A 12,088-nucleotide genomic window follows, 5' to 3' on the forward strand; every position below is an offset into this window, starting at 1 on the left:
CTTTATATAAACTGAAAGTGTTTGAATTTTCAAAGTTTTCAAATGTTGCATAAGTAAATATTTTTATGAACGTTTTATAGAAAATAATTGTGATTTTTGCTGCTAAGCCATTTCAATTGTTGCAAATATTACACTGCTTTAATTAAATCGTCCAATATTTATTTATTCATCCATATTTGCTTATATAACCATCAAAATTGACTTTAAATTATTTTTTTTTTTTTAATTTTTGATGGAAATATTTTGCTAGCAGGATAAAAATTTACGTTTGGATAACTTTCATATAATCTCATCATATACCAGTTTGTTAGTAAATATTAACTATTTATTTAGATATTATTTAACTTTTTTTTTATTCATTTGCATCGCAATATCAAAAATGGAAATCCCGTGCACAAACAAAATAAAACTGAACATCTCTCTAACTCTACTATTTGTCAATATCTAACTGGAAAACATTTTTATAAATTGTTTTTGTGAGTGAAGAAATTCTCACTGCTTATATTAAGTAATATTAATTGAGGTTGTACATCCTTTACTTAGCCTGTTGGATTCTTGCTGTCGTTTCACTGTGCCACATGATAATTGCGATTTAATTTGAGGTCTATGTGTCGACCAATTTATTTTGCCGTTTCCCTAACGTTGTCGTGTGTGTGTGTGTGAGTGTGTGTGGGTGAATCTCTTTCCTTTCGTATCTCGCGCACACACACACACACACACAACTCATATGGACAAACCTTTGCCACAAAAACCCGTGCACGCATATAGCTGTACAGATTTGAAAGACCATACGTGTGTAGTTTCACACACACACACACACACATGTATATTTTTTGTTTAGCTGTATGGGTCGGGATGTTTGGGTCGGTAATTGCTTTCCAAAGAAATAGAGCATAACAAATTCCACGTGTCGAAAGTTTATGCGCCTATCTCTCTTTTCACTGGAACTTGAGCTTGAGGTAAACACAAGGCAAGCCGAGCAGAAGCGCGGTCCGAATGCAAAATAAAAATGTGGACCCATCTCGTCCAACAGTAGCATCAACAGCAGCAGCAGCAGCAACAACAATAACAGTTGTTAGCACACTTGTGTTCAGCTTAATCGAAGTTTCACTTAGCAAATCAACAAAGTTGCTGCCAGTGGCTGTTGTTCTGTTTTTGTTGTTGTTGTTGTTGTTGTTGTATACACCTAGGCATGATTAGCATTCCAGTGAACGCTAAAGCCAAAGCCACAAAACGTGGCGACGACGCAACAATTTGCAAAGTGAATTAACATGCCAGCGTTCCATACCACCTAGTTATCCACCCCCCAAAAATACATATACAAGGACGGACAGGACAGTCGCAGAGGGAGGACGGAGGACGGAGGACAGAGGACAGAGGACAGTCGCCACTAGCTGTGGCGCGACATGTTCAACTTTTAATTCACCATTTGGCAGTGTGCTCGCCTCTGCTCTGGACCCACGCCGTTGACGTCAGAATCAGTGTCCGTAGTATCGTGCCAGTGTTGAGCAACGAGCCATTTGGGGAATTGGTCGCATTATCTCGCGCTGGCAGCACAGCGGGAGTGGGGGGGGATGGTTGGTTGCTTGGTTGGTTGCCTCGGCTAATTGGCCAACGGCAGCACAAAATTATAATTTGCATTTATAATTTTATTGACAATAAAAAGTATTTAATTTTTGGCCAAACGAACGTGCCCCAAAATCTGAATTGCCCCATGCTGTTCGTGTTCGCTGTGGGCGTCATCAGTTACCAACAAGTCAACGCTTTAACTAATGTTTGGCATCCCCACGACAACAACAACAACAACAACAAATACAATTATAATAACAACAACAAACAGCAATCTGAGCAACAACAACAACGACAACACCTTGCCAGCAACATAAAAAAAAAAGAAAACAAAACGAAAACTGCATATTTCGACAAACATTTCAGGCGTTTGGTTGATGAGCGTTAGGTGACAGTGGGTGAAAGTAGGGTGGTGGGACGAGAAAGCATCAGCAGCCGAGAACTGAAAGGCTAGCAAAAAACTCGCAAATCCTCTTAATAATTCATAAAACTTTAGAAAACTACTTAACTCTTAAACTACTAACTGAATCAAACCAAACTAAAGCAACTGCTGCCGCTGCAGACGCTGCTGATGGTGATGCTGGTCTGTGGATGTGATGGGGTTCACACTTCGGTGGGGCCATATAATAGATGACAAGTGACAGCACTCGGAAAAATATGTGCGCTTGAACACATAACTCAATTACAATGCACATTTTTATAACATTCTAGAAAATATAAGTAAAGAAATATGAATTTTCTCAAAAGCAGTAAAATGACTCAATTCTAGAGCTTTTTAAAAAATTTTACATTAATTTGAGTTGCATAAGTAGAGTTTCTACAAAATGCTATATATCAATTTTATTTTGATTGCTGATTAAAAACAAGCTCAATAAATATATATATCATACTCGAAGATTATTTAAATTATTTAGATTTAAATTAAATGCTTATTCTTTGAATTCAAGATCAGAGTTTTTGCTGAGTGTTGGGGCAACTGGTCGAGTGAGTTGCCACTGCTGCTGTTGCCACTGCTGCTGCTGTTACAGTTATAGCTACGACTATGGCTACAGTTGTTGCTACATCTTTAGCTTTTCAGCTCGGGCTGTTGAAAATGTCCGCCTCTGGGCAACAGTAAACTTTTGCAAGTTTGTCGGCCCGGTCCGAAATAATGCTGTAGCAAGAACAAGCAAGACTGGCAAGAAGAGGAAAAGGCAGCTAGGCAACAGTTCATCATATTTACAGCCTTGTTAACTTATTTTTGTTGGCCCATAAAAGCGTTGCATGAAAAATGCATGACTGCTGTCCGGACTGCTTCTCGGACAGCTTCGGGCTACCCCATTGCAGGTTGACAAATTTAGTTCTTCTCATGATGCTATTGTATTGTTGAGATTGCCTATTTATAAGCTAATTTCGAGCATCTTTCCCATAAAAGACGTGCCAAAATATATTACAAAAGTTGTCGTTCAACTCCGCTGAGAACATCAAGTTTTTGATCCTTTCAATTCTTTGAAATACATACTAACCACCACATCTGATGTTGTCCGTTTGAGTCGGATGGTCTGGGACCTGGTGCGATGCTTGTGTAGCTTTTGTAATTGACAGCTGGCAAAGCGGCCTTATTCACTGCAATCACTGCTCCAAGGGGGAAAACTCTTCCTACTCAAAATGAGAAACTACTTTACTAAAACTCAATAAAAAGAATTTCAAATGAATGCCGCTTTCCGGTTGCTATGTCTATCCCTCACCCTGTTCATATTCCTTTGCGCCTGCTGTTGAGTGGTTTCAACTAATTGGGTCATCGCTAGTTGGTCATTGACCACTGACTGCAGTTGCCTGCAATTTAAATCGTAATTAACTGAATTCGGCGAAGCACATAATCCTTAAGAAATTCGAGCCGCTGAAGTGCTTAGTGTCCAACTAAGGAATTCCTTAACAACCTATGAGAAGCAAATCTTTTAAGTAGTCAAATCAATGTTCAAATGCCAAAATATTTACAAAAATGTAAACCTTAAAAGCCAACTCAATTAAAATGTCAAACCAATTTCAAATTTCGTTGTTTCCATACGAATAAAATCAGTTTTCACAAGAATAATAATAAAATAAAATTCAGCATTATACATAAAAATAAAATAAAAATAAATAAAAAATAATAATGTTGAATTAATTTGAATTGCTGATATCTCAGGCTCTTAGAGATAGAAAACAAATTTACATTAAAGTGGAAGAGGAGCATTTAATAAATAAAAATAAATAAATATTTTTCAATTCACTTAAATTTCTGTAAGCTGTTTTCATTTCGAAAAATATTTATTATCAAGTCACGGCAAAATGTAAATGAATCCGGGGACAAGCATTTGCAATGCGATCTTAACTTTTGATATAAAACTAAATTGGAATATTCAAATATAGATAGCGTATAGTAAGCGTATATGTTATGTTCCAAAGAGCTTAACAAAAACATGACATGAGCTGTCATTTACAGAAATGATTGAATTTGTTTTGAATTGTATATATTTTTCAAGCAGATTCCAAGCTCGATGCTTTAATTTTAATGACAGTTTTAATTAACTGGAAATCAACCCTTTGTTACTCAGACTGCTCTGTAATTATTTGACACATTAACCGTTTTACGCCGACTCTTCCTATGAGTATAAACGAATCTGCACTCACAAAAGAACCCAACAAAAAAAAAACAAACAAAAAGGTGCGTGGGTAATGAACATAAAAAAACAGCTTTGGATATTTGAAACGCTCGCTTTTTGCATGCAGCAATTTGTGAGATCTGGCTTGGATTGGGTCTCTCGCATTCACTCAACACCCAATGCCCAGTGGACATATTAGAGGGACATTAAAAGAAGAAAAAACAGCAGCACACAAATAAAAGTTAAATAGGAAATGTTTTGAAAAGTTTTCACACGCATCCGTTGTGGGTAATGTGGATGTTTCTCAAAATTCAACATTTTGGCTAAATGAAGATTGTTATCAATGTTGAACGTCAAGCTCTGATTGTTGTTGTTGTATTTTGCTAGTTAATTTACGAAACGCCATTTTGAAGGATAGTAAAAGTTGCTCGTATTGTATGTTTTTTCTTTATTTCATCTGTCATTTTTATACATTTTTTTTTTTATATGCAGCACTTAAAATCTGTTTAATATTCTTCCGCATTGCTATGGCCGCATTCAGAGGTTGCACCACAGTCCGCTGCGGTTTTGGGTTATGAGCTAAAGGGCATTTACGTATTACCAGAGTTTCAGGCTGTTCCCGAGGGTCAGGTCTAAGGAAATGCAACTAATTTTGTACAGTCTGCATACAAAATTTGCAAACAGCAGGAATAATAGCAGGAGCAGCAGCAGCAGCAGCAGCAGCAGTAGCAGCAGTAGCAGCAGCAGCTGGTAAGAGCTTGGTTTGCATTCCTGTGGGCTCGTCCTCGTCAGGCAAATGAATATATGAGTATGAGCGTTACGAATAACTGCAGTTCCTCAAAACCAAGTCAACATCCTTTTTGGTTAGCAGCAAAGCGGATCCGGCATTATTATTGTTGTTGCTGTTGCAGCTGCTGCTGTTGCTGCTGATGCTGGTGCTGGTGCTGGTGGTGTTTGCTTAACACACTTCCACTTGACTCAATGGATGCTGCAGTGCTTCACACACACTCACACACACACACACACATAGATGCATATTCATATGTATGAGTGGACTATGCAAATTCGAGGTGTGCCACATAACTCGAAGCAGCCCCAAAAGCGACAACAAGAACAACACCAGAAGTAATCGCATTGAAGCTACTCAACTCGTTTGCTTTCTTTCATATTGCCCAATCTATTTACTTATTTATTTATTTGTATTCTGGCTTTGTTAAATTATATATGAACACTAGCCACAATTTATTGTATAAGGAGAGAGTTTCTATTCTGCAAGGATATTTAAATATTCACTTAGATCAAATGACATATGTAACATCAAATGAGAAATTTGAATTTATGGAACAACTGTTTCAAAAGCTGGCAGTCGATTAAGTTATGATTTCAGTTAATAATGAAAGTTACAGAAATAATGAAAGTTACAGATTGGAGTAAGAAATGGGTTGCATATTACCAAAGCAAAGAGTGTTGTTTATAAACTTATTGTAAGTTTGAAAAAAAGTATCGCATTTTTAGGGATCACATTGAGCATTAATCTTCGTTTATTTCTATATTTATTTGAACAATCTTGGATTTATCTCATGCACGATTTTGTAAAATACGTTGAGACCTAAATCAAGTTAACTACTTCTATATTGTTTAGAAGCTTTAGATAACACCTCGCGATACTTTTGATGTATGTGTGAGTGTGTGTGCTTGTGTGTGCTGTCGTAATAGATCGCCAGCCGCTTCCTTTTTGGGCTGCAGCACGTCGGCCAAGTTTCTTATCTGTGTGTAGCAGGACGCAGAGTTAGAGCTCCTCCGGAGCGTTAGCCTTAGCTTGTCCTTTAGTCCTGGCTGCGTTGTCATTGTGGCATTCTTCTTCTGCTCCTTCTCCTTGTGCTTCTCCTATTCCATCTACTTCTTCAGCATTGTAGTCGTCGTCGTCGTCTTATTCTTCTGTCGCTATTGCATCTACCACTTCCTGTTGCGGCATTTCACATTCTGTTGCACGTTTGTTTGTATTGTAATTGTCTGTCATGGATAAATATGTATGCATACACAAATAACCGCCATGTATACACACTATGTTATCTCTCTCCTTGCCTAAATGTGTGTGTGTGTGTGTGTGTGTGTCCACAATCGTTGTGTTTATTGTCACTTGCTCCTTGCTGCTGTTGCTGTTGTTGGGTCAACTGCTTCTGCTGCTTGGTGCTCCCGTTGTTGTGGTTGCTGTGTATTTTTGCGGTTTCACACAAATATACTCGCTGCCAAGCAATACAGACACACACACACAGACAGACACACACACACACACACAGACACACACAAATGCGGCCTTTTGGCTCCCAAATTGTTCCATGGTGCTCTGGGATCATGTCCATGTCACCGTTGACGTCGATGATTTCTGTTGTGCGCCACAGGCAACTGAGTTGGAGCTGGAGTTGCAGTTGGGCTGAAGGACACACGAATGCTTTTAGTTGTATGGCTGCCAAGTGCAGCGCAGCTGCTGCAGCGTCAGCTCCGACCGGAAATGCGAACGAACAGCAAGAGTAACAACAACAAGGACTGGCAAACAATGACAAGTTCTCACAGCAACAACAACAACAACAATAACTACAAAAACAATTGCTGGGTTAAGCGTCGTCTGGCCACCTAAGGCGAATGTCCTGTTTTCAACTGCTATTTGCTGCTGTTGCTGTTGCAGTTGCTGTTGCAGTTGCAGTTGCTGCTGCAGTTGCTGCTGCTCACGTTCAGTGCGAACTTTGCTGACAGATAATTGCGTTGCACTGTGCGGTGTGTGTGTGTGTGTGTGTGTGTGTGTGTGTGTGTGTTGGTGTGTGTGTGTGTGTGTGTGTGTGTGTGTGTGTGTGTGTGTATAACCATTGCTATTTCCGCTTTGCACTAATCTGCGCCCATGGCGGCCAAATGTCATTCATTTTATTTTTCTGTGACATTTTCCGATTAAATGTGAATTTGCTGATGCTGCCAAGTTCTGCTGCTGCTGCTGCTGCCTATGCACAAGTTTTGCAGTTTACACTTGGCTCGTTTGTCCTTGAAAGATTGCTGTGCCTCAACAACAATAAGACACAAAACAAATGGGCGTGTCGACACAAAACACTGCGATAAGAGCAGCTTGCCACACTTTTTCATCATCGTCTTTTTTTTTTGTGAATACTTTTTTTTTGTTGTGTTAATGTTTGCTCAATTTTAAAAGTTTTCTATCGCAATTTGCATTCGCACGCACATTCGCACTTGCCTCTGACCGTGCAACAGCAGCAACAACAAAAAGTCAATAGGCGGCGCCGTTAGGGGCGTCGGCAGAGGCGCTGCCAAGTGGCAAAGTCAAAATATATTTGCATACGCACCGTGGTACGAGCTGAAACGATGTTGAAGCAAAAGTTTCCCCATCTGTATTTAGTATATATATATATATATATATATAAATATTATATATATATATTTTGTTGTTGCCCGAAAACTTTAAGTTTTTTGTTTTTCAGTTATAATTTGGTAACACAGGGAAGAGCGTTGCCTCTAATTGTTGGTCCTTGTACAATGATTTTGCTGTTTGTTCAACGTATTTTTTTTCATTTCTTTTGTTTTTATTTATTTTTTTTTGTTGCCTCGCCTCATTTTGTTTAAACTTGTTTTGTTGAAGCATGCAATTTGATTAGTTGCGCAATTGAGCAAATGAGCTGGGCGTGGCCAGTTTAATTTACATATGCCACAGCTCAACTAACTTGTCAATTGAATTGTTTAAACTGCTGAATTTGAGGCACACATTAAAGCATCCACAATTCATGTGATCAAATATTTATAGCTCCTATTAACGATGCTTGACTATAAAAAGTAAGCACAGAGCGATTAATCGAATATGTACATCTAAAGGTCTCCAGAGAATAAAAGATAAGATGGAAAAATGTTAAAGTATTTTTGCATTTACTTCTCATTTACATTTGACTATCGGAAGTATGTCTTTAATAATCATTTATAAATTCAAGAGTCGGACTTATATTCAACTAAAATCTGTACATTACAATGATTACTAATTACTTTCTGACATTTCAACGTACTCTATTAATACCTTAGTTGAGTATTTGATTGGCTTCCACGTCGACTAGCCAAAGCATTGTTCTGCCTCCTGTCCAACTCACAACTTAAGAAGGCACAATGTAAATAACACAAGGCTACTCTGATATGTTTTCTTGTGTTCAATACAAGCCATGGAATCCAAATCAATAAATTGCAATCGGCCATGCGTAATATTTGCCAAAGTCTAGACTAAATCGTAGGTGAATTTCATATGCAGATGGTAATTAATTATCCCACTCAAATGCTCCTCAAAGGAATGGGCTTATTTTTCGTTATTTTCGGTAGCATTCAATTGAAAATAAATCGAGCGACAATTCAAATTGACTGCTTTTTCATGTCAGTGTTAATTTTTAATGTCTTGCATAAATAATGCCAAAATAACTTCAATAATGTCTAGGTATGAGCCAAACATTTTAAAATTCTCGAATTGTGAGTTTGTGTTGAATTCCCTTGGAATTTGAATTAAAATACAAAAAAAAAGATTACTTTTCAATTTTTATTCTATTTACCAAAAGCTGCATCCATGAAAAATGAGTAAAGAAAAATATTTACAAATTGTCGATTTGTGTTTAACAGGTAAAGCAAACATTTCCGTTTGCTGAATGTATATATGCACATATATATTTTTGATCAGGCCAACATCTCCCTTTATTCATTTATAAATTGTATTTTTGGTATTCTGCTTCTTTTATTTATTGTTTCTGTATATCCTCTAGGTAATTTAAAAAGTTTATAACGATAATTTATTGTTATTCAGCAATCCAGATTATAAAGTTTGTAGAACATTTTATTTATTATTATTTTAAGAGATGTAAACTCTGTGTGAATCATAACTGAGTTATTTTTAACGACTTTGCTGAATGAAAATGAAAAATACTTAAAATCTGTTTGGAGTACTCTGTTTTGTTTTAAATCAATTTCATTATGCACCTAACGAAAATTCATTACTTGAGCAGAATGGCAATCACAAATATTGTTGGTTGAAGCACAAATAAATCCAATTACGGCCCAAATGCTGAGCATCCAATGGTCAACTGGAGCCAGCTGCCAACTGCGAACTGCAACTGCTAACTGATTTTATTGACCTGATTTCCGTTAACTGCCAAATAGTAATACAGGCTTAACAGTCGTATAATATGCAACCGTATCAAGCTGTGCAACTGCAACTGGCAGTTCATTCTGAGTACTTATATCGATATGTATATCCCAAATTATAAGCATACTGGATTGTGGTTGTTGTATTTGGGTCTCCATATCAATGAGGACATCAGTTAATTGATTTGCTTTACGACATGTAGCTGCAGTATTTCTTTGCTAGATCCTATCATAATATTTTTTTAATATTCTGCAACAATTTCAAATACTTTGTACCGTCGCATTTTGGCAATTGGCCATTAAAGAAGCTTTGCCATTTGTGGCCCACTGTGCCACATTTATGAATATATCAACGAGACCAGCCAGTGTATAGTAGTAGTGGTAGTAGCGTCTGCCACTGCGGATCTCTTCAAGTGAGTGTATGAATCTGTGAGTGAGTGTGTGGTTGCGAGTGTGAGTGTGCTCATAAGGCTGCACAAATAAAAATGTCGACGATTGTTTGGCTCCACGAGTAAACTGCCACACACACACGCAGAGAGACTCGCACACTCAGACAACACACACTTTGGCATGTGGCTGGCAAAAATCAGTTGAATTGCCAGCCAACGAAACGAAACGAAACGAAACGTTAGAGGTCGAGCAGGATGAGGGGCACGACAGGACGCGGAGGTGAGGAACGAAGCCTGAACCGGGCGCATCCAATGCAATTGCGCTGCCAACTGCTGCACTGGCACAGGAAATATTATCCGCATTGGCAGAAGCATCTTAGCCAAGTCAGAGAGAAAAATTGAAAGAGAGTCAGCCAGCAAAGAGTGATAGATGGCGCGAGAGAGAAAGAGTATAAGAGATAGAGTGTTGGTGGGGGGGATCAATGAATGAGTTTGAGGGTTTGCCAAGGGAGTGCCGCCAGACAATGGCGAGGGGAGTGATGAAAGGGGGGGCGCAGGACCAGGCGCAAAAGCGTCCAAGTGAATTTCACAAATACAAATTCAAATGGCAAATTGACAAATGAAGCTTCAGAGTGCTTTACATTTTCATTGTGTGTCTATCTGTGTGTGTGTGTGTGTGTGTGTATCTGTGTGCATGTATGTGTGTGTAGGTGGGTAATTCAGCAGTTTGCAGTTTTATTTCATTTACTTTTTTTACTTTCTGCTTCTGCAGTACGAGGCGAATTTCAACTTGCCCCATTTCCACACTCCCCACTTTGAAGCGTTAACAAAACAAAAAAAAAAAAAAAGTCCGAATCCGACAGGCTTTTGATGCTGATTTTGTAAAGATGCCTTTGCCATTCGAGTGGGTAACTGAGGGATGCTTGGTGCGCCTGGTGCGCATTGTTGCTCTGTTGTCCATTCAACGGACCTTCACCCGCACCCTACTCAAAACCGAACCCAAGATGAACAACAAACTACAAATTGTTGTTGATGAGCGATTTTAAAGCTACTGCTAAAGGCTGATCCCATTTTCCCATTTTCCCATTGGCCATTGTTTGCCATTCCATTTACAGGCCGTGGTTCGGTAAATTGAGATTACCAATGAGCCAACTAAAATTACAATCAAAACAACAACAACAGCGGTAGCGGCAACTAAACAATGCATACTGTTCCCAAAAGTAGTCTCTGAGAAAAAGCCGATTTCGTTTAGTTTACATTTTACTTTAAGAAGAAGCTTTGAATCAAAAACTTTTCGTAATCGAAACTGTGTGCGGTTCAGTTTGGCCAAAATCGTTGGTTTTTCCTCTTTGTGCCGTCAAAGTTTTTGATGTAAAACGACAAGAAAAAGCCGTCTTAAAGTTGAGGAAATTCATTTTAGTGGAAAAGGAAAGGATTGCAAATTTAAATCAATAAATCGTCGATAGAGTGGAATGAATATAAAGATAAATAAATGAATATTTAGATAAAGAATTTGGAGCAAAATAAAACATGGTAACAATAATTAATGGGTTGAAAATATTTCTGAAACATAAAAACATATATAAATTAGCAGCAATTTATTGTTGACAATAAGTCGATTGCAATTGATTCTATTATTGATAACGTTATAAATATTCATCAAATTTAATGCACTTAAAAGGAGTTTCCCTTAAGCAAATAATACGGAACTTTTTTAAAACTCTTCGCTTTGCATAAGAAAATATTGCTTAATGATGGATTTTTTCTCGCTTATTTTTCCTTTTAGTTCGGCAACACTTGTTAAGCCTCTGATGTGACTGGAAAGAGGGGGAAGGCGAAAACGCTGGTGACAGAGTGTGTGTAGTGGAGCGAAAAAATAAAATTCACAAAAACAATATTCAATAAGAATCTGTCGCAGTCGAGTGCAACGAGAATTTGCCTTTGTGCCAAAGTGCCGGGTAATATGTAATGGATCCCTTTTTCGCCAGCGACGGCAACATGATGTGAAACATGGCAATCGAATCAGCTAAAGCCATTTAGAGTCATCAATTGGCGAGGTCGCGGTGCAGGCACGCTACCAGATCTGCTGGCCAGGCAAAGAGGGGGCAAGACAAACGCACAGCATGGCAGCCAAATGGAGAAGCAGAAGAGGCAACAGGAGCAGCAGTAACAGCAGTAACAGCAGTAGGAGCAGAAATGAGAGCATCCGACTGCCAGGTAAAACAAAAGATTGAACCTAAGGTCGTCAATCATTACTTTTTGTGTGTTTGTGCCAACCTTTGTTTCGCTCTCTCCTCCTCCAATCCACAATGCTGACTTTTTCTATTTGTGTTTGCA

The 12,088-nt window shown here is 38.3% G+C and overlaps 1 protein-coding gene across 1 annotated transcript in view; it reads left to right on the plus strand.

The window, feature by feature from the left end:
* The window catches only part of LOC6563747, a 34,677-nt gene that overhangs the window by 19,754 nt on the left and 2,835 nt on the right, over window positions 1–12,088 (plus strand). Inside the window, exon 2 of the mRNA XM_001989668.3 lies at window positions 11,538–11,968. Within this exon, the coding sequence (XP_001989704.1) occupies window positions 11,875–11,968 (94 nt within the window). The 5' untranslated portion in view covers window positions 11,538–11,874. The remainder of the gene's footprint in view (window positions 1–11,537; window positions 11,969–12,088) is intronic.

The sequence above is a fragment of the Drosophila grimshawi genome, unplaced genomic scaffold (genome assembly GCF_018153295.1).
Source record: "Drosophila grimshawi isolate 15287-2541.00 unplaced genomic scaffold, ASM1815329v1 contig_311, whole genome shotgun sequence".
In the NCBI taxonomy this organism is placed as follows: Eukaryota; Metazoa; Arthropoda; class Insecta; order Diptera; family Drosophilidae; genus Drosophila; species Drosophila grimshawi.